General features: G+C 45.3%; 4 protein-coding genes across 5 annotated transcripts in view; 2 read left to right on the top strand and 2 right to left on the bottom strand.

Annotated features, from left to right (window-relative positions):
- The first annotated feature begins 1,681 nt into the window (after positions 1 to 1,681).
- On the top strand, positions 1,682 to 5,995 carry chgb (chromogranin B). The gene is made up of 7 exons (XM_049757838.2): positions 1,682 to 1,818; positions 1,934 to 1,980; positions 2,245 to 2,335; positions 2,406 to 4,761; positions 4,829 to 4,925; positions 4,994 to 5,095; positions 5,705 to 5,995. The coding sequence occupies exons 1-7, from the start codon at positions 1,770 to 1,772 to the stop codon at positions 5,780 to 5,782; spliced, it is 2,820 nt and encodes a 939-aa protein (XP_049613795.1). The 5' UTR covers positions 1,682 to 1,769; the 3' UTR covers positions 5,783 to 5,995.
- Positions 5,996 to 6,223: 228 nt separating this feature from the next.
- trmt6 (tRNA methyltransferase 6 non-catalytic subunit) lies at positions 6,224 to 9,864 on the bottom strand. Its single transcript, XM_049757846.2, has 12 exons — positions 9,571 to 9,864; positions 9,300 to 9,433; positions 9,097 to 9,206; positions 8,777 to 8,868; positions 8,618 to 8,701; positions 8,415 to 8,539; positions 7,946 to 8,116; positions 7,688 to 7,830; positions 7,538 to 7,623; positions 7,153 to 7,255; positions 6,743 to 6,829; positions 6,224 to 6,652 (listed from the first exon to the last, which is right to left on the bottom strand). Exons 1-12 carry the CDS (start codon positions 9,675 to 9,677, stop codon positions 6,506 to 6,508), a joined length of 1,389 nt encoding a protein of 462 aa, XP_049613803.1. The 5' UTR covers positions 9,678 to 9,864; the 3' UTR covers positions 6,224 to 6,505.
- A 513-nt stretch (positions 9,865 to 10,377) lies between these two features.
- On the bottom strand, positions 10,378 to 15,100 carry fermt1 (FERM domain containing kindlin 1). Its single transcript, XM_049757844.1, has 16 exons — positions 14,948 to 15,100; positions 14,094 to 14,248; positions 13,691 to 13,788; positions 13,441 to 13,576; positions 13,207 to 13,344; positions 12,955 to 13,138; positions 12,775 to 12,877; positions 12,585 to 12,692; positions 12,381 to 12,512; positions 12,167 to 12,216; positions 11,907 to 12,031; positions 11,731 to 11,837; positions 11,433 to 11,657; positions 11,234 to 11,358; positions 10,685 to 10,826; positions 10,378 to 10,603 (listed from the first exon to the last, which is right to left on the bottom strand). The coding sequence occupies exons 2-16, from the start codon at positions 14,242 to 14,244 to the stop codon at positions 10,430 to 10,432; spliced, it is 1,998 nt and encodes a 665-aa protein (XP_049613801.1). The 5' UTR covers positions 14,245 to 14,248; positions 14,948 to 15,100; the 3' UTR covers positions 10,378 to 10,429.
- Positions 15,047 to 19,901, top strand: part of plcb1l (phospholipase C beta 1-like) — a 71,900-nt gene continuing 67,045 nt past the window's right edge. The window contains exons 1-3 of one of the 2 annotated variants that reach the window (XM_068649290.1): positions 15,047 to 15,135; positions 15,343 to 15,403; positions 18,278 to 18,387. The gene's annotated coding sequence lies outside the window, so the exon portion shown is untranslated. The remainder of the gene's footprint in view (positions 15,136 to 15,342; positions 15,404 to 18,277; positions 18,388 to 19,901) is intronic. The other variant, XM_049757830.1, reaches the window with a different exon arrangement.

Consider the following 19,901-nt stretch of genomic DNA (forward strand, 5'->3'; position numbering starts at 1 on the left):
AGAGCATCATTGCAGGGCGTCACATATGAGTGCACACTGTTGATGAGAGTGTGGCGGGCGTGGATGATTGAATGCCGCTGGCCGCGGCCCCCTTTCTTTATCCCTCTCCTCTCCCTTCCACTCAAAGACATCCTGCTACTCGCATGCATGATTCTCCTAACAAACATGGACGTCGACTCACCCGGGGCGGGCGACGAGATTGAATGCGAGTGCGATCTATACGTGAAAGGTCATTTTGTGTAAAATGTGTTTAAGGGGGAATCTTGGGAGGTCACAAGGTTTGTATTTTGGCGACAGTAAGGTCAAAATAAATACAGTGCACTCTGGCTATTCAGCTGTCAATCAAAATGGACTCAACTTGTATTTTCCATTTTCATGTTTGAGCTGCTCAAAGCCGCAACAACGAGGCGCTCTAATGCGACCGTGCTAATGCAAAACCTCTGTCCACACGCTGGATAAATAATAGATTAATCTTTAAAATGTAAACATATTTATATATTAGTTTTAATACCGTATTTGCCGGTGTACAGGTCGACTCGGTGTATAAGTCGACCCCCTAAAATTCGACGGAAATTTACGATTTTATGATATATCCTTTGTATAAGTTGAGCTCAATTGTTGCATTATATTAAACTTCAAAATTCAATATGCGAAATTTATTGACGAAATGTGTTCAAATTCCGGGAGGCCGTGCGCATGCGGCTGTTTATAAGCACCGCGGAGGAGATCGCGGCCGGCGAGCTCGCGCACGCCGCCCGGCACCAACGGGAGGCTGGAAATAGCTCCAAGCCGAGCGGATCGGCACTTTATAAACACCGCGGAGGAGATCGCGGCGCCTCATTCGACTTCCAGCGGCCGGCGAGTTCGCGCACCCGCCCGGCACATCCGGGAGGCCGTGCGCACGCGCCAAGTGGCCGAAAATAGCCCCCGCCGAGCGGATCGGCTGTTTATAAGCACCGCGGAGGAGATCGCTGAGCCTCATTCGACTTCCAGCGGGCCGCGCACTCGCGCACGCCGCCCGGTTAAAATTTTCTAAGTGCAACGCACAATGAGATGCATGAGAAACGGCCTTGGTTACCATCACATTTGAAGCGATGAATACGAAGTTAAATTTTATGACTCGGTGTATAAGTCGAGGTCGATTTTTTTCGGTCGATTTTGGATCGAAAAAGGTCGACCAATACACCGGCAAATACGGTAATTGTTCTTACTTTATGTAAATTGAACTTTACATATTTAATTCAACCCTTATGTATTGTTTTGCCACTGTGTTTGAAAGTAAAGGTGTCCTTAAAGATGCATAAAAACACTTTAAAATAAATGCAGTACCGCATGGTTAACAACGCATGCAACAATTCCGGTTTCTTATAGGAACAGAACTAAAAATGGGGGTTGTGACAATGAAATTTGCAGGGTGTGGGATTGCCTTTGGGCTCCTCGCTGCATTAAGCCCCCTCCTGCGGACAACCACTATGTTCCTCTCAATAATGTTTAAACCATCACCTGTGTGATGGCTAATTTCATCTACGGGAGAGGACGAAAAAAAAAACAAACAAGTTGTTGCCGCTTCTCCCTGCAGGTCTAATGAGTCATGACACGAGCGTCCCCTCCCACGCTCCTTCCCGCTCTCTCTCTCTCTCTCTCTCTCTCTCTCTCTCTGTCTCTCCTTCCTCCTCCACTCGGAGCGCCTTTATATTTGGAGGTACTGCTCCCTTTCCTGCACGAGCATCTCTCCCGCTGCATCGGGAGGGACATCACACTCCAACAAAATGACACCGACTCCTCTTTTTCTGCTGCTTGGGTTCGCTTTCCTTATAGGTGAGTTCAGCACCACGGACAGCGACTTTACCACTTTTTACTACGACTCGAGTTTGTTGCGGTTTTTTTTTGTTTTTTTTTTAATAAAAGACCGGTATGTTTGTCTTCTGTTTAGGGAATCGAGCACTTCCAGTGGGCAAGGATGGCCAAAGAGAAGATGTGGTAAGTCTTTGGACTATTTTCGAGACTTGCGTGCAATCGCCAATGAAAGCATGGGGGGGGTTGTCACGTGATCGTAACCATGCCATGCACATAATTATTAATATGGAACTGTCACTGTATTCAATTGTCCATATAGGAAGTCATAGGCTATATTTGTTAGCAATGTATAGAAAATATGTCAGTGATGAATAATGCAGGAGCAGGTCATTTTATGATTATCGGTTTGGTAATTATAAATCAACATATACCTTGAATATTAATTAGGTGACAAGATGTTTGGTGGAGGTTCTGTCCAAAACGCTCTCCCAACCGGACACCCAACTGGATCAAGAGTGCAAGGAGATTCTCCGAGCAGGTTTGTGCAACGTTCCAGGTAGGTCAGAAGCAAAATGGCTGCCATATTGACCCATTCTGTCCTGTTGAAGGAATTAAACGTGCTCCACCGGATAAGAAGAGCAATGAAGAGCAGAATAAAGATCACGTAGAGGAGCCCGAGGTCAAGGATGCAGAAGACATCCAAGAATTTCTGAGGTCTGTGGAGCCCAATCAGGTGACACCGAAGGGCGGACACAATCAGGAATCCTGGAGTTTGGAGAAAAGGCACCAGGAAGATGATGGCGAGGTAGAGGAGGAACGGGAGAAGAGAAGCAGTTGGAGGCCAGGACGGTTCCACCAGAAGCCCAAACGCGACAAGGAGCCTTTGGGAGAAGATGAGGAGGAGGACTACGAACGCAGTCAGGAGTCGTGGGGGCTTGACAATGAAAGGGACAAGAGGAAATGGAGGCCTAGGGGATACCAAAGAAGACATAAGAGGGATGAAGAACTGTCAGAGGAACCCAGAGAGGAACCAGATGAGGAACGCAGTCAGGAATCCTGGGGGCTCGACGGTGAAAGGGACAAAAGGAAATGGAGGCCTAGGGGATATCAAAGGAGACACAAGAGAGATGAAGAACTGTCAGAGGAACCCAGAGAGGAACCAGATGAGGAACGCAGTCAGGAATCCTGGGGGCTCGACGGTGAAAGAGACAAGAGGAAATGGAGGCCTAGGGGATATCAAAGGAGACACAAGAGGGATGAAGAACTGTCAGAGGAACCCAGAGAGGAACCAGATGAGGAACGCAGTCAGGAATCCTGGGGGCTCGACGGTGAAAGAGACAAGAGGAAATGGAGGCCTAGGGGATATCAAAGGAGACACAAGAGGGATGAAGAACTGTCAGAGGAACCCAGAGAGGAACCAGATGAGGAACGCAGTCAGGAATCCTGGGGTCTCGACGGTGAAAGGGACAAGAGGAAATGGAGGCCTCGGGGATACCAAAGAAGACATAAAAGGGATGAAGAACTGTCAGAGGAACCCAGAGAGGAACCAGATGAGGAACGCAGTCAGGAATCCTGGGGGCTCGACGGTGAAAGGGATAAGAGGAAATGGAGGCCTAGGGGATACCAAAGAAGACATAAGAGGGATGAAGAACTTTCAGAGGAACCCAGAGAGGAACCAGATGAGGAACGCAGTCAGGAATCCTGGGGGCTCGACGGTGAAAGGGACAAGAGGAAATGGAGGCCTAGGGGATACCAAAGAAGACATAAGAGGGACGAAGAACTGTCAGAGGAACCCAGAGAGGAACCAGATGAGGAACGCAGTCAAGAATCCTGGGGGCTCGACGGTGAAAGGGACAAGAGGAAATGGAGGCCTAGGGGATATCAAAGGAGACACAAGAGGGATGAAGAACTGTCAGAGGAACCTAGAGAGGAAGCAGATGATGAACGCAGCCAAGAGTCGTGGGGGCTCGACGACGAGAGGGACAAGAGGGAATGGAGGCCTGGGAGATATCACCAAAGAAGACACAAACGTGATGAGGAACTGTCAGAGGAACCTAGAGAGGAAGCAGATGATGAACGCAGCCAAGAGTTGTGGGGGCTCGACGATGAGCGGGACAAGAGGGAATGGAGGGCCGGGAGATACCATCAGAGGAGACACAAGAGGGACGAAGAATTCTCAGAGGATCCGGATGAGGAACGCAGTCAGGAATCCTGGGATTTTGATACTGACCGATACAAGAGGGATTGGAGACCTGGGAGATATCACCAAAGGAGACACAAGCGTGATGAGGAACTGTCAGAGGATCCAGATGAGGAACGTAGCCAGGAATACTGGGATTTTGATACTGACCGATACAAGAGGGACTGGAGACCTGGGAGATACCACCAGAGGAGACACAGGCGGGACGAAGAACTCTCAGAGGATCCAGATGAGGAACGCAGCCAGGAATACTGGGATTTTGATACTGACCGATACAAGAGGGATTGGAGACCTGGCAGATATCACCAGAGGAGACACAAGCGTGATGAAGAACTGTCAGAGGATCCAGATGAGGAACGTAGCCAGGAATCTTGGGATTTTGACACCGATAGATACAAGAGGAACTGGAGACCTGGGAGATACCACCAAAGAAGACACAAGCGGGACGAGGAACTCCCAGAGGAAGCCCGAGAGGAACCCGATGAGGAACGTAGCCAGGAATCCTGGGACTTGGGCAAAGAGAAGAAGGCCTGGAGGCCTTGGAGATACTACCAGAAGAAGCCTAAGCGTGATGAAGAACTCTCCGAGGAAAAGAGAGAGGAATCAGATGGAGAACGCAGTCAAGAGTATTGGAGCTTTGACAAGAGACATGACGAAGATGACCACAACAACAAATACCACAAGCATGGAGGGGAGGAGCTGTCTGACGATGAAGACCTGAGGGACGATTCTGACAATCCTGAGGACAAAAGTGAAGCTCTGAGGTATTTAAATCTTCTACAGCATCACAAGTGCGAATTCTCGGGTCTGACCTCCTGGTTCTTTTTTAAGGTACTTGCCTGACAAAAGAAACCCGTGGATCTACAGAGGCTACTACCATCCCGCCTGGTTCAAAAGAAATCCAGAAGACCATGCTGCTCCAAACAAGGTAGACCAGTACCGTTCAGATCCAATACGGAGCGTCGGGACTCGGTTCTGACTTTTGAACGTGCCCAGATGGACGAGGCGGCCAAGCTGCTCGGTCTCAAAATCGACCAGCTCGCCAAACAGGAGGCGTCAGAGGGAGCCGTGCAAGCGAGGGCGCTCACACCACGCGAGGTTCGTCGAGCTACGATTACTCTCGATGACATCAGTGATGTTGTGTGGGTAAACTGTGTTTCATCTCGTGCTTGCTGACCCGCGAAAGCAAATCCAGTCGGTCGTCCACAAACTCCCGGAGGGGGCAAGGGTAGCTCATTATGAAAATGTCCATTCCACGCAGACATGTTGGCCGCTTGCCGTTTGAGCGCACGTCAACAACTTGGCCCAGAACGAATGACGACACTAATGTTCCACAGCAGAACTTTGGCACTGCCTGCATCTTTTTTTAAATTTATTTTTTCTACAACTGCTGACAGACGAGCCGTAGCATCTTCCGCGCCAAGATTGACGCACCGTAACGACCTCCCGGAGCCTTCGATGTCATCACGACTATATTTAAAAGGCGAGCGGCGGGTGGCAGATCTAAACAAACATTTAAAACCAGAGGAAATGGCTCGTACAAACATATTCCTAACATAGTAGGCTTGACTATTCTATTCTTGACATTTTAACTCAAAGCTACTTTCACTGTGCGACATAAAATTTGGTAGGCGTGTCCATAATGAGCAGACCCACAAAAAAATAAATGTATAGATGGTATGACTCTACTGTGTTTTTATTTTGCAGGAGAAAGCACTGGAAAACTTGGCGGCAATGGACGAGGAGATGAAGAAAATTTCCGCCAAACTGCATGAGAAAAAATGAGCTACTTTTAATGTTTGTTTCGTCTGCCGAGTTAAAGTGCACCCCCAAAAATGTCAACCGTTGCTTAAAAAAAAAAGCCTCTTGTTGTATTTGTGCTATTTTGATGTGACATTGTCAACGTGTGCATGGGAATGTTTTTGGTGTAGAAATAATATTCACTGATGTCATTGTCTTTTCAAGTGCTTGTGTTCAATAAACGAGTTATTCTGGGAACCTTTGTAATCCTGTGCATGTTACAGCACAAACATTAATTATAGTTGATTATTGTGATATTATTAGACAAAAACACAATTTTACAGTTGTCTTTAAAGTGAAAATAAACTCTTCTAAAATATTTTTGGAGGGATGGAGCTTTAGAAAAAAAAAACATATTTTGTGTGTGTATATTTTTTAAGCCTAAACTATATGCTAGTTTCTTTGCTGGGATCAATTGAAACAAAGTTATTCTGTGTCAGAATAATTTAATTCTGTCAAGGTTCAGTCATTTAACCGGGTCGCAACAAAAAAATAACATTTTCAAGGTATATATACCGTATATAAAAAAAAAAAGAATTGCTGACCAAAATGTCAGTCAAGGAAACTAGTCTGCATCTGTTTTGAGGCCTTTCCTTGCATAACTGCCTAGATGGGATTGTGATGCATCCAAACGGACATTCCCGCCAGCCCTGTTGCTGATGTGCCCTGAAACAAAATTTGGGTTGAAGGGGGGGGCTAGTAAGCCCTTCAGCTTTCTGTCAGTTTCTGTTTTTTTGGCACCGGCTCCTCCGAGTTACTCCGACCCGACTGCTCTGTCTCCACGGTGATGCCTGAGAGTAGGTAACCGCCGCCGCCGCTCATCAGCAGCTTGGGATGCGTCCTATTGGGCAGCACCTGGGGGGTGGGTTTGGGGGGGTACAAAAGTCAGAACGCATTAAAGCTACGACGAGGACCCGAAGGCAATACTTGGCAGCATTAGGTCACCTGATAATGTCGTAGCCAGGTGTCAGTAAGACGGAGGTTGACCGTACCGCCTCGCTCCTTCAATTTGGTGAAGCACTCGATGAGCGGCTGCAGAGAAGACAAAGTCATTTTGACACGCAAGAATCACTAGCCCATTATTATACTTGGCTTACGAGTATTTGAACATAAAAATGTTTATCTCTGAGCTTCGGGCTCCACATTCTGCTCTGTTTTTAATGCCAGGCATTTAAAGTGTTGAATTGCTACGACACTCCGATTTAATTTCCTAACGGAATGTAGACGCATTTTCTTTTGTATTATCCTTCTGCTGGAAGCTCATTTCTCCCACAGGAGCCTGGCAAGTTATAAAAGCTGCCTTAAATAATGACTCTCGATGGACCAAATCGTCATAAAACCCGCACTCAATTCACCTCCTTATACTGCGAGTAGACCACAAACGGCCTGGAGGGCGACAAAAACCTGATCAGGCACATCAGGACGGGACACGGGTGGAAGCGAGAGGCGATGACCAATCTGCAAAACAAGCCAAGCAAACGATGTATTACGCCGTCCAATACATTGGAATTGGAAATGTCGTCATTCAGCAGCCTAACGTGAGAAGCTTGTGATTTAGCCCCGACAAAGTGTAGTGGTGTTTATGATATGGCCGCTGTAATGAAGAAGAGTCAATAAGTCAACACCCTTGCGACATTTCATCAATCATGAGGAGCCCGTGCCTCACCAATAACGGCGTATAGAGCTGAAATGCACACTTGTGAGGATCCATTTTAATCACCATTTAAAAGTGATACTAACCCGTCTGCATTCATGCCTTTTAATTGGGCCACTGCTGCCGCGAGCTTCTTATGCCTCTCCTCCTGTTTCACCCTCTTGAGTTGGGCCTAGAACATTTAAAAGACCGTGATGAGCATCAACCAGTCAATCATAAGTGAATACGTGCCGTACCTTTGCATCCCTGCCGCTTTCGCGTTCGGCATCTATGCGTTGTTCTTCGCCAGCGTTTGTGTCCATGTTTGCTGGGTCTTCCGGGGGCTTGCTCTCCTCCATCTTGGGCTCCTCTTCCACGGCCGCGTTGGAATTAGATGCCTCTGAGAAGCCGCACAGAAGTGAGTTTTATTTTTGTTTTTAACGCTGCTCTCTTATTGGATCACATTTAACACTGTGCAGGTGTTCTGAATGACATGTTTGGCGCATGCACTTTACCAGCACTGGGGTCCTTGAAGCTTGTGTCCAGCGTGCCTGCTAGCAAAGCATTGACGTGGCAGATGGGAAAGTCATGCAGCGTGTCGTGAAAGTGAGAGGGGAAGCCAAAGTTCTCCACTCCTGCTCGGACCGGCCCACCCCCCGGGTACATTTGGATCACGGATCCGTAGCCTGGATGCGATGAGCAGAAGAGGATCATTAAAAATGAAAATAAAAGCACGTACTGCACTATACCACCAGATGGCGACATTTTATTACAATGTCATGTATTCTGTTGAAATAAAAAAAATCAATATAATTAAATGATTTCACAGGCATAACAATTAAAAGCTTAAATTTACTTGTGCACCCATCCATCCGTTGCCTTTTATACAACAGGATGGCAACTTATTATGTTTGTAGTAGCGTGCCAGGAAATGTAAAGTTTGTGCCTCGGGGAAACACTGTGCTGGATGAAAAACAAACTCACCTCCCATTCTTTCCATGACAGCCCCCAGCACGAGGCCAGCACACGTTTCAAACACCAACACTTTGCTGCCGGCGTGGATGTTGGCCAAGGTCAGCATCTGCGCCAATGTGTCGTATCGCAAGTGACTGCATCACACGCACAAAACACACACATTACTCACACTGCTGTGTGTTTCTATTGGACTGAGACAAAAAGAAAAATACCAGATTTTTCCTGGCTCTCGTCCGTGGTACATGAGCGCCATGATGCGGCAGGTCGGTTTGAGAATGCTTAGCTTGTTGTCGTACCTGCAAAAATATCAGATACCGCTTAGATACACGCAGTGTGTTTTATTATTTTTAAATGTCATGATTCTTGCTCACTTCTTCTTTTTCTTCTTGATGTACTTGTCCTGGGCATATTCCGTCTTATCCCTGAAGGTGGAGCTGTTGTCTATGAGCTGCTGGATGATTTCCTGCAATGCAAACAATTACTGCAATTACCAAAATGGTTAAAGATGCATCTTCAGCCAGATTTTTTTTTTTTGAGGGTGGGGGGGGAGTAGTTTGATATTTAAATTTTAAAGCAATATTACCCAGTCTTACCGTCTATGTGCTTTATTTGCACCATACAAAACCAATGAGGCTCAAAATAATGAGGATATGAAGTGTCATCATGCACATCATCGAGTTTCCATCATTACCTGACCCTTCAAGCCCTGCTCTTTGAGTGTCTCAATGTCGTCCCGTGTCAGCTTCTGCGACTTGCCGTCATCCACGATGTTCCGGTTGTCCGTGCCCGCCTGTTTTGCGTCTGTCGGCGAAAGTGTAGTAGTGAAGCGACATTACCAGTGTTTATGATACTACTTTTGTCCTTTCCCCCACTGAAAAACAACGGAATACCAACCAGAAGCAGCACTTGGTGCAGCTTGTGGTTTCACGGGCTGCACCTGTCCACCGGGTACAATTTCAAAAGTGGTGCTGTACAGATGTCCCACAGCGTTGTCCAGGAAGAGCCACTGCTTCTCAAACATCACCTTCCTGTTGTCACACAATGGAGAAATCATGTTTCACAACTTGTGAAGTCAGACTGGCCGTCAACAAGCTAAAAACTAATAATCGAAACGTGATCTTGACATCCGATCAAAATAGCATGCACTAAACAATGTCATACTTACTTTTTCGATTGTATTTGCACAGCTTTGTAGATCTCCCCACGTTTTAGCATAACGTAGTCGCCCTCGTTGATTTTATACTGGGAGTCGTCGTCTCCACCATTCGCCATTATGGATCAAATAAGACGACAAACAGCTCAAAATAAGGAACAGTTGGATAAACAAAAGTCACAGTTATTCATGTGAGGTGCGTTAAACTCCTAGAACCACGTGTTATCTTTCACTTTCCGTCTCAAAATGATCGGTCGGGAGCGGAATGAATTTCACTTCCGCGTTTTCATCATTGTCAGCAGTGATTGGCCCGACCTGCCTCAAGTCAGCCAATTGCGTGAGATGGTGATTGTAAGGCAGATATCGATTTCAGAATCATCGATTCTGTTTTTGTAAATAACTACCAGTATATTTCTCTGCTGTGTGGTCCATCTTTGTCGACATGAATTTGACCTGAGTATTAGTTATATATTAAAAATTAAAACGTCAAAACCCCCAAACTAATTCATTGCACAGTTTCAATTTATGTAGATAGATAAATAAACATAGTGGAGGGAGAATTGAGGACAAAGAAATCACACAGGAGTAATAATGATATAAAAAATTTATTCTTACAAAAGTCAAGTCACACAACAATTTCAGAACACAATTATTTACACATACACTAAGTCTTGGCTGGACTGCAAATCAAAAAGCTGAAAATGTTTACAAAATGATAAATAATGCCCAGACAAATCATAACGTTGCTTTGTTGAGTTCTTTGATTGTAAAACAATAGGACTTTATCCCGAGCGGGGATTTACTGTCTTTTATCAGCACTGTACCCTATGTGTTGTTCCATGCCTCACCACTAAATGACAGTGTTGCTTTCTCATTCTTGGCCTCCGGTCAGTTTGTGGAACAATTCTTCATCTAGGCTCTCATTCTGGTCCTTGGATCGCGTCGAGAGGAAGATGTAGCCACCGATGAACTCGTGCACCACCTTGCAGTCGCAGCTAAGGCAGCAGAACGCTATGGTCACGTTCTGGTCAAACTCGATGGTCACCTGCAATCACACAAAATACAGTAGCGATGACCAACCATGGTGCCATAGCGCATATTGTGAAAGCCCATCCGGGATACTCACTTGTTTTATCTCCCAGTTGACGTTCCACTGCTTCATGTTGGCAAACCTCCAGGTGGTGACGGGCAGGCAGGTGGACATGTCGAAACGGATCAGACGATTGTACGAGATGCCGAGGATCTCATCCTTCTTGCTGCCCCTGAACCTGATACCACAAAGTGGACTTCTTAAACGATAGCCCATGAATGACATAACTTTTTTTCGCCTTACACCAGGGGTGTAAACTCATTTTTTTCACGGGACGCATTGTAGTCATAGCTTCTTTTGGAGGGCCATTATGACTGTCAACCCAAATAAACGTATGAGCACCTCATATTATATACAGTAAAAGCTACAAAACAAACTGACAAGTAACTTGTTTTCAAATCAGATGAGTAAAACTGGTCAAATATTTAAAAACAAAGATATTATTAAAAGTGAAGACAATTTGAAATTCTAGTAATGACACACGAATTTGATGCACAAGTTGTCTTCGCGGGCCACATAAAATGATGTGACGGGCCGTATCTGGCCCCCGGGCCTTGAATTTGACACCTGTGCCTTACACATTACCTGACAATATAGTAGTTGATGCCAAACTCCGGGAGTGACTGCCAGGCTTGGATGAACCGCATCTTGGCATCCATGAGGGACAGGCGCGCTATGTTCTGATGGGCCTCCAGGATACGTGCTGTGAGCTTGACACAAGAACAACCATTGGTAACCAGTGATTGGTGCCAAGTCAAGGTAAATATCTTCTAAATTTGACAACCTGCTTCGTCTTGTGCTTCTTAGCGTAGTGCGGCGACACGAAACACTCTGCGTTCATCTCCATGGTATCTAGATCGGGGGCTGCCTGGCCAGGAGGGGGCGCTAAGCTCTTCATCTGCAGGAAGGACTGAATGCTGCGCACCTCCGATTTATACGAGCTGTACGCCATGGTCTTGCCCTTGGAGGCCAGGATGCACGCCGCCTTCCACTTTGCGTATTGCGTCTCCTGCGCCAACACAACTAATATGACAATTACGCCGATACCATGTCGAGTTGACATAATCGGTATGGGAACTTACGTTGTCACATCGGATGTACACCTCGTTCATCCCATCCGCCACTGGTAAAAGGAGCTTGATGCCGAACTTCTTTTCCGTGACGTTGACGTCGGGGATGATCTCACAGCCTGAGGATTATACAGTGACGTTCGCTGTGTCATATTTGAATGCCACAAATTTTTAAAGACACACAGTACCTCGTAAGTGAAACTGCTCTATGGGTTCCCCAACGGCGGCCTCCTTGTTCTTGTAGTAGGAGATGGTGGTGTCCTTGAATACAAACCAGTACTCTTTGTAAGGCCGCAGTGTCAGCCTTTTTGGTCTAAATGAGGAGAAAGTTATTGTACTTTTAAATTGGTTAGATTATTTTTGCACTTTTACAATTAGGAAAAAATTCAATCTTATGACACTGAGAAAAGAGTAAAGACAACAGAAGTGTATCTAGCTGGGTTTTTACCTGAAAAGGTGGAGGTGATCAGCCAGTTCTGGAATGTCTGTAATGTCTTCCTGAAGGTCGGAACAAATAAGTGTCAATTATCTTATATCCTGGCCGAGTTGAGACCTGCAATTGTTGTGTTTTACGGAGGCCCACCGGTAACCCCCCCCCCCCAGCTGTTTTGTACTGCACAAGCCCCAAAAGATGAAAAATGACAGTTATGAAATCCATTTACCAGAATTCTGTCTGAGATGCCACCTTCCAGCGTCACCTCCAGGTTGGAGAGGGCGGCCTCCACTTCATCAATTTCCTGATCATTGGAGTGGTCGATTGGCTCAGTGGACATGGTCAGCTTACAGATGTGATACTGCAAAGACAAGTCGAAAACTGAACTCATTGCCATTATTCTCTTTTTGTGCGATGATGTCATCATATTCACCTGCAGCGACGCAAACATGAGCATCTCCTCCTCGGTGCAGTCGATCTCCTCCAGCAGGATGGACCAGCGAGCCTGCTCGTACAGCTGCGTTATCCTCACGGCGTCATACTGAAATGCGACAAGACAAACTTGAGGCTCTCTGGATTATTTTCCTCCCAAACTCGATAGTACTGCGTTTCATTTGACTTACTTTGGGATTGAGGTCAAAGAAAACGTTGTACTTAAAGCGCAGCAGCAGCTTGTCGTTTTCTCGAACGCCCTGCTCCATGAGGGAGCGGGAAGAGTCCAACCATCTGTCAATTACATGTCAAGTCGGTAAAAATGAATAGTGCCAATGGAAGGACCAGGAACACACAATGAGGTCTTCTACCCGGCATTTCTGATGGCTTTGTCCTCCAGGGATAGCGGCTGGTAGAGCTTGGCCAGCTCGGCAGGCGGCAGGTTGGGCTGGGAGTCAGCGAGGGGGTTCTCTCCGAACCATAGGCTGGTGGCCGACACCGGCATCCCGTTCTCCGGGTCGTAGGTGGCCGTCATGGTCTTGCTGTACATGGGACCTTGTTTGGGTGGAATGTCATTATTCCGATTAGGGCGGTAGGGCTTGGTAAGTGCGTGTTATCAGTACCTGAGCCTCCTGGCCCGCCGCTGACTAAATCAATGTCCCAGATGTCCTCTAATGGGGAGTTTTTGCCTCTTTTTTTCTTTTTCTTGGAGGGTTCATCGTGAGGCTGGAGCAGGGACAGTTCTTCAGGCCGCCTGATGTCTGAAATAAATCAATAAAATAAATGAAAAAATAAATAAATTAATTAAGACAAATCAAGTCAAATTTCAGGTAAAAGGGTAGGGAGGTCACACTTACTGAGGATTTGACAGATCTCTGCCACTGCCTTGAAGACCACGCAGGAGAAGCCAACGGTCATTCGAATGGTTTTCATGTTAGGGAGCTGCAATAGCATACTTTTGTGTTGCGGGGTGTAGCACAGGACTGCATTAGCCTGAAAACAAATAAATAGAAACTGACCCATCTTTCATTTGTGCATCCTTTGAAACGAAAGGCAAGCGGAGTTCAACATTACAGTACTTCCAATGTCCTCCCCCCTTTGTCCTACCTGAATCCCACACTTGTCCAAGGTCCAGTGGGTCCTGAGCAGCCAGCATTTCCTCTCCTCCCACCACAGGGCGTGATCTGACCAGTCTTGGGGAGCCTCTGCAAATCAAAACATCATCAAACATGTAATATTTAAAGAACCTGTAAAGTCAATCCAGAGAAAAGTTAGTATCTAACTCTTCAAAGTCCTCCCTATGAGCTCCTCTGTGTTGACGAGGCCGAGTATGATCAGATCAGACGACTGCTGAACTTTGTGCCTTAGGGCAACATGAGCCATTGTGGTTAAAAACAATGGCACTTGAGTGTGAAGCACTGCAGGCCAAACTAAGGTGCAGCCTGGCAAACAGCACTATAGATTTTAAGAGCAGATGGCGGTCAACTGATAAGGCATATCTGACACTTACTGATCTTCTCCACCAGCATCAGCATGAGGCCTCCGATGTGCAGGTCGCCCTTCACACGCAGTTTGAAGTCCATGGACTCGTTGCTTTCTCTTTTGTCCACGTGCACCTGCAGCTCCCATGATGTCTCGCCATACTCGGCCGCCGTGATCATAGCTCTATATAAACAACAAAAATATAATAAATATAATGAAATGTGTGTGGAACAACAACAACTACACAACGACTACACAACTACACTACCAAAGGCATGATAATTATTAATGCACCAATAAACACTTAGATTACTCTTGCAATATTATAATTTGTTTCAATCACTGTAGTCGCATGTCAGTTAGACCTGATATTTATTAATATCATGAATATAATGATGAAAGGCTTGGTGGTGGTGGGGGAGCTGAAGAGGGGGGACAAGAAGAGGAGGTGGATCAGGGAGGGTTGGAATGTGTGACGAGCAGGGACATGTATGTCTAGCAATGGGCACCAATCTGCTGCTTGAAAGTCAGGAAAATGCTAAAAATTCCATCACACTCTTGCAATAGTCTAATATAATAATTCTGAAGCACAGAAGGAATATAATAGGTTTTATATTGAAATTCCTCATACTGTGGTGAACTTGTATTAGTGTCAATTTGATATTTTTGAGCTTTGATTTAGAGTACATGGACCGCTCAATAGTTCCAGGCAACTCAAGGAAAAGAATAATCAAAACAACTATGTTGTGAAATAAAAAGTAAATTAATCATTAACTTCCTTTTGAACGTATTCACAGAGGACAAACAACGAGTTCCGCACACTATAATCACAGTTTCCTCTTAAAATTCTTCTTTAAAACAGACTTTAGAAAGTTTTCTTACCTCGATTTTGGAATTTGTGGCACTCCCGTCGGAGTTCTCGTGAGAAGTGGTGGAAGGTCGCTTGTGAGAACGAGAGCTGAGCTCGTTTCATAGAGATCCCGCCCCTCCTTGCAGGTGAAGATGAATAACGTGCCCGGAAGTCGTTGTTTGTCTCTACTTTGATCAGCCTCAGGATGAAGAAAAGTGAGGCATGTGTTCACAATCGCTGTATTTTTTATTTAAAAGGCACAATTACCTGTTTTGGGGCTGACAAATTTACAAGAAATTAGCGTGTCTTGAGTTTTAAAGCAGAGGTTGCATTTAGTTAGCATGTTAGCGGTTTTCCTCCGAATTCTTCTTATAATTGAAGCCCGTTGATAATGGAGATCATGAAAGTTCTCTTTCTTTTCTTTTAGATGCCCGCAATGAGGAACCTGAGCTGAATCAAGCTCCTGTCTCCCGCCCACATCCTTCCCAGTGAGTGAATCAGGATGAGTCACGCTATGGTAGCGCAATTTCCAAGGAAAACATGGTCACTTGTCTAAATATTTATTGCTCATGGTGACTTATTGTGTGAAGGCGATGGCCTTCTTCCACATAATTCATCCGATTCACTCCGTTCCACTTTTGACGTATTCCAAATATTCACGAGATGAGCGCTTCCATTTTTCTCGTTCCGAAAATTTTGCGATTTCGCAAAATTCGCGAATTTACGACAAATTTTTCCCCATTCATTCTTAATGGCAGATTCGACATTTCACATTTACGTCATTCCACTTTTAAATTCACCTCATTCAGCACATCCAAACCACATTCGGAATGATTCTCGACATTCCCAAAAGTGCCAAATTCAAAAATTTCACGTTTTCACGTTAAACATTTTGACAAAATTTCACAAAATTCCGTTTTTCACCTCTAATTTCTACATTTTTTGACCGATTCAACCCATTCCAACTTTCAACTGTTCATCTTTTCATTCGGCATCATTCCCCAAGAAGTGATTCAAAGTCTTCGCCTTCACACGCAATTTCTCCAGAAATTGCATTTTCTTGTTCTCTGTGTAAAGCCTGCCACATATGTACGACGGTATTTACAATATAGATAACAAAAAAGAATTACGGACCCCTTGTTTATAACAAATCAGGGATTTGATAGGCCGTGATCCCAAGTTGGTTCATAGAATAATAAAGAAATCAGTATGGTATAAACTTTTCGTAATACTCTGGGGGAAAACACAGTTATGACTCGTTACAGACAGTTGACTAATTATTGACATAGCAATAGACAGTGACTTATTAGTCACACAGTAACAAGATTCTGACTGAAATGTTCACTTTTTTAGCATCTCATCTGCAAAGAATAAAACGGAAAATAAATTTAAATCATACATTGAATTATTTCATTTACATGTATCTAAATATTATGGAATTTCAAAAATGATAGGACTGTTGCGGCCACACGGTGGCGTTAGTAGACCATGTCAGTGTTGAACCCATGCCCAGTTAGTAAGGTTAGAGGAATAAAACTAAGTTCCTGTAGTGAGTGTTTAATGGCTGACCATTTGACTATTTTGGACCGCACCCTGTAGATGAGCTCATACCAAGGCCAGACCAAAATGTAGATTTCACAGGAGGACAGAAGTCAAACAAAAGTGTGAATTAAGCCTAATATTCCAGAGATTCTGTTTTACTACAGTGGCCCTTAGTGTCCTCTTGGATAAAATTTGTCCCAGTCAATCCAGGAGACCCTAGCTTTGATGCATTCAATGCAGCAATGCTTTCACACATATTTACAAATACTGAAGTGTTTGTATTTTGAAGTGTAAAAGCCATCAGCCCCACGATTCTCCACAGTCTCCACGTGGTTGCAAGACCCCACACCCAAAACAAACATGCAGACCGTGTCATGCTGGGACATGAGATCATTGCAGTGGGCTGGTGTGAGAGGAAATGTAAATTGTACAGAGAAGGAACAAAAAACAAACAAATAAACTCCCAAGCTTTGGAAAATTATGGAAAATAACCAGACAGACTGAGTCCACGTCCCTGAGACACCTGAAGTGAGTGACGGAAAAGGATCAATATTGATGATAAAGTGCACATTTTGAGAAATGGAACGCGGGTGGGAAACAACATCTGCGAGGACCCCCTTTTTTTTTTTTTTTTGCTGACTTTCCGTATTTACGGAAAGGGAAAACCTCCTGGTGACCTGGGAACACGCTTACCCAATTAGCAGCCTCGCCTATGGATCAAATGGAAGTGAAAACATTCGCTGCCGTGACGGAGACGCATCACAATGACCCATTCATGCCGCCGAGGCTCGTGCTTTGGGGAAGATTTGGGGGGGGTGGGAAAGCTGGCGATGGGGTGGCGGGGTAGACGTAAGGGAGTCATGAATGCAACAAGGAACTACCTCACTGCTTGCTTTGATGGCTCAACGGAGGCCTAATTCATGACTCAATATGGGTGCGGAGGTAAACACCGTTCAAAAGTGTTGTTTTCATAATGTTACCAACTCGACCCCCACCATCCCTAAAATCCCTTGGACACTCTCACCTCTGCAGCCTGGCGAGACCGCCGGGCCTGTTCCTGTGGGAATAGTCTAGAAAGGGGGACGGGAGGTAGTCGGGAGGCCTGAGAAGTAGCACGGAAAGAGAAAGTCTTGACAGCGCCCGACTCCGGGGACTTGAACCGGGCGCTGCCCTATAGCCCAGCCGGGTACTAAAACTCAGATTCATTGCTCTCCTGAAAATACATTTCCAGTCTCGGCTTCTTAATTTATTTTTTCGGAAGCCTTCGACCTCTTCGGAGGTCATGAAATCCCTTGCCGCACAACATAATGTGCTCGCTAGCTTATTTGGTTTAAAGTCCAGAAAGTTCTCCTTAAAGCGAATTTATTGATGAATATGTCCCGGCATGTTCAGATGGGCTGTTTTTGCGCCGCAACGAAAAACTAATAAAGGAATAAAAGCTCCTCTCTCTTCAGGTTAATTGTTTATTTATACTGTATGAGTGTGGAGCCACGGGCGCTTCTATTAATGGAAACATCTCGAGGTTTCCGTTCAGCCCTATAAAAATGTGAGCTTCGTGTTATAGAAAATCCAAATGTGTGAAAACCTTTCAGAAAGAAAAGCAGTGTTCTTGTCTGACAAAAATAATGACCTTGAAATTCTCTCGCTTTTGTCGTCAGTGTCAATCGCCTTTTTTTTTTGTCACCGTGTGAACGTCAGGTGTGCTGAATGAAGCCATATGCGCCCCTGTGACTTTTATTAGCTTTGTCAAAGCCCTTGGAGACGAGAGAAGGAAACACTGCACCTATAATGGTTTTGAAATACCACCTTTTCCTCTGCAGGCTCCGGATTTCAGTGGCAATGATGTGGAAGTGGTCGGATGGCGTGCTGTGGAAGAAGTCCCCCCGAGCTCCCCTCCGACACTTTGGAGATGCCATGACTGATCTGGCAGGTAAGAGGAAGTGGGGCTCTCGCGCCGCTTCCCGCTTTTCCGTGAATGGCTTCCATTTTAAATCTGGCTAGCCTCCGCCTGTATCAGCTGATGCTGGTTAGTGTTGTGTTTGGCCCGACCTTAAAGGCCTGAAGGTGGGGGGGTTGGGGGGGAGGGCGCCGAGAAAGACGTACTGAGGTTTAGAAAAGGTTGCATAAACTCAAGCCGGGATAACTTTACCGACACTTTCCGTGGCCGGATTTCTGTGAATGAAACCATTGTGGGGGCGGAAAGTAAACAGTGTCAGGATCCAGTTCATTAGCACCTACCTTACTGTTTGAAGTTTGCTATTCATCCGGTATCGAAAAGGAAGCCTCGCTCAGACTAAAGCGGAAAACGTCTATATAGTATCTATACAGGGTTTCCGCGGGTCGTTAAAAATAAAGGCCTATGTTGGCATTTAAAAAAATAAAATAAGATGTCCACAGGCATTGTGAAATTAAATACAATTAATAAAAAAATAGATTTGGTCTACGACTGTTGCACAAAATCTGAATTTTCTCCATCCTGTGAACAAACTTCATGTGTCAAGTGCGAAAAGGAGCATGTTGGGGAAATAGGGAAATTTCAAATTTTAGCAAAAAAGTCTGCTTGAGGAAGTTTGCAAAACCTAGTAAAGGCCCTCAATTGTAAACCTACTTAACTAGTTTACACTCAGTTTCAAAAAAAAAAAAAAAAACTGAAATGTGGTATAGCACCAAAGGAATCTTCCACAACCTTTTAAATCACATGTCTTTTCTTTAAAACAGATTTCATGCCTCATGTCCACGTTTATGGCACGTGTGAGTCGCTCTATTTGTTCCTGTTTTAGAGTAAATTAACACGCCAGCTGCGCGTGACTGTATCTCTCCATGTTGTCTTTTCATGATAAAAATATGCCTTGGCAAACCTCCGCCTCACGTCCAGAAAAAGCCATCGCCTTTATCCCAGGAGTGACACCTCTTCGTATGTACAATCCTTGTTCCTGGCACGAGAAGGGAAAGAAAGTCGAGGGCAGTGGGAGTAAATAACGGGATGGGGAGGGGAAGGGGGGGACACAGACGGACCACCGCTGCAGATGTTTTCCACATGTAGGAGGAAAACAAGCTTGCAGCAAGATGAGGGACGCGAGAGGGCTGCACCTGTTGTGGGCCGATCGCTGGCCAGGGGTGAGCTCACTCCCTTGAACGCGTAAGGCTGCTTTTGCTATTAAGCGGCTCAAGAAAAAGGCAAGGTTCACTTTGAGCACATTTTGCCTTCACGTAGCCCGGATTTGCGTTCGCATAGCTCCGGATTTAAAAACTTTGAGCTGCATTCTTTTATTGCCGCCGGGCGTCAACCGGGGTCAACACTTGACAAGTTTGATTGCGTAATCCGTAAACTGGTTTACGATAAGCGTTTCTTTTACACGCCTTTTTATTGCTTTGGATACCAAAGGAAAGGACAATTATGCATGTCACAGTCTCTCTACTTATCGGGCCATGTTTTTGCTGCCC

This window comes from Syngnathus scovelli, chromosome 20 (assembly GCF_024217435.2).
Source record: "Syngnathus scovelli strain Florida chromosome 20, RoL_Ssco_1.2, whole genome shotgun sequence".
Taxonomy (NCBI): Eukaryota; Metazoa; Chordata; class Actinopteri; order Syngnathiformes; family Syngnathidae; genus Syngnathus; species Syngnathus scovelli.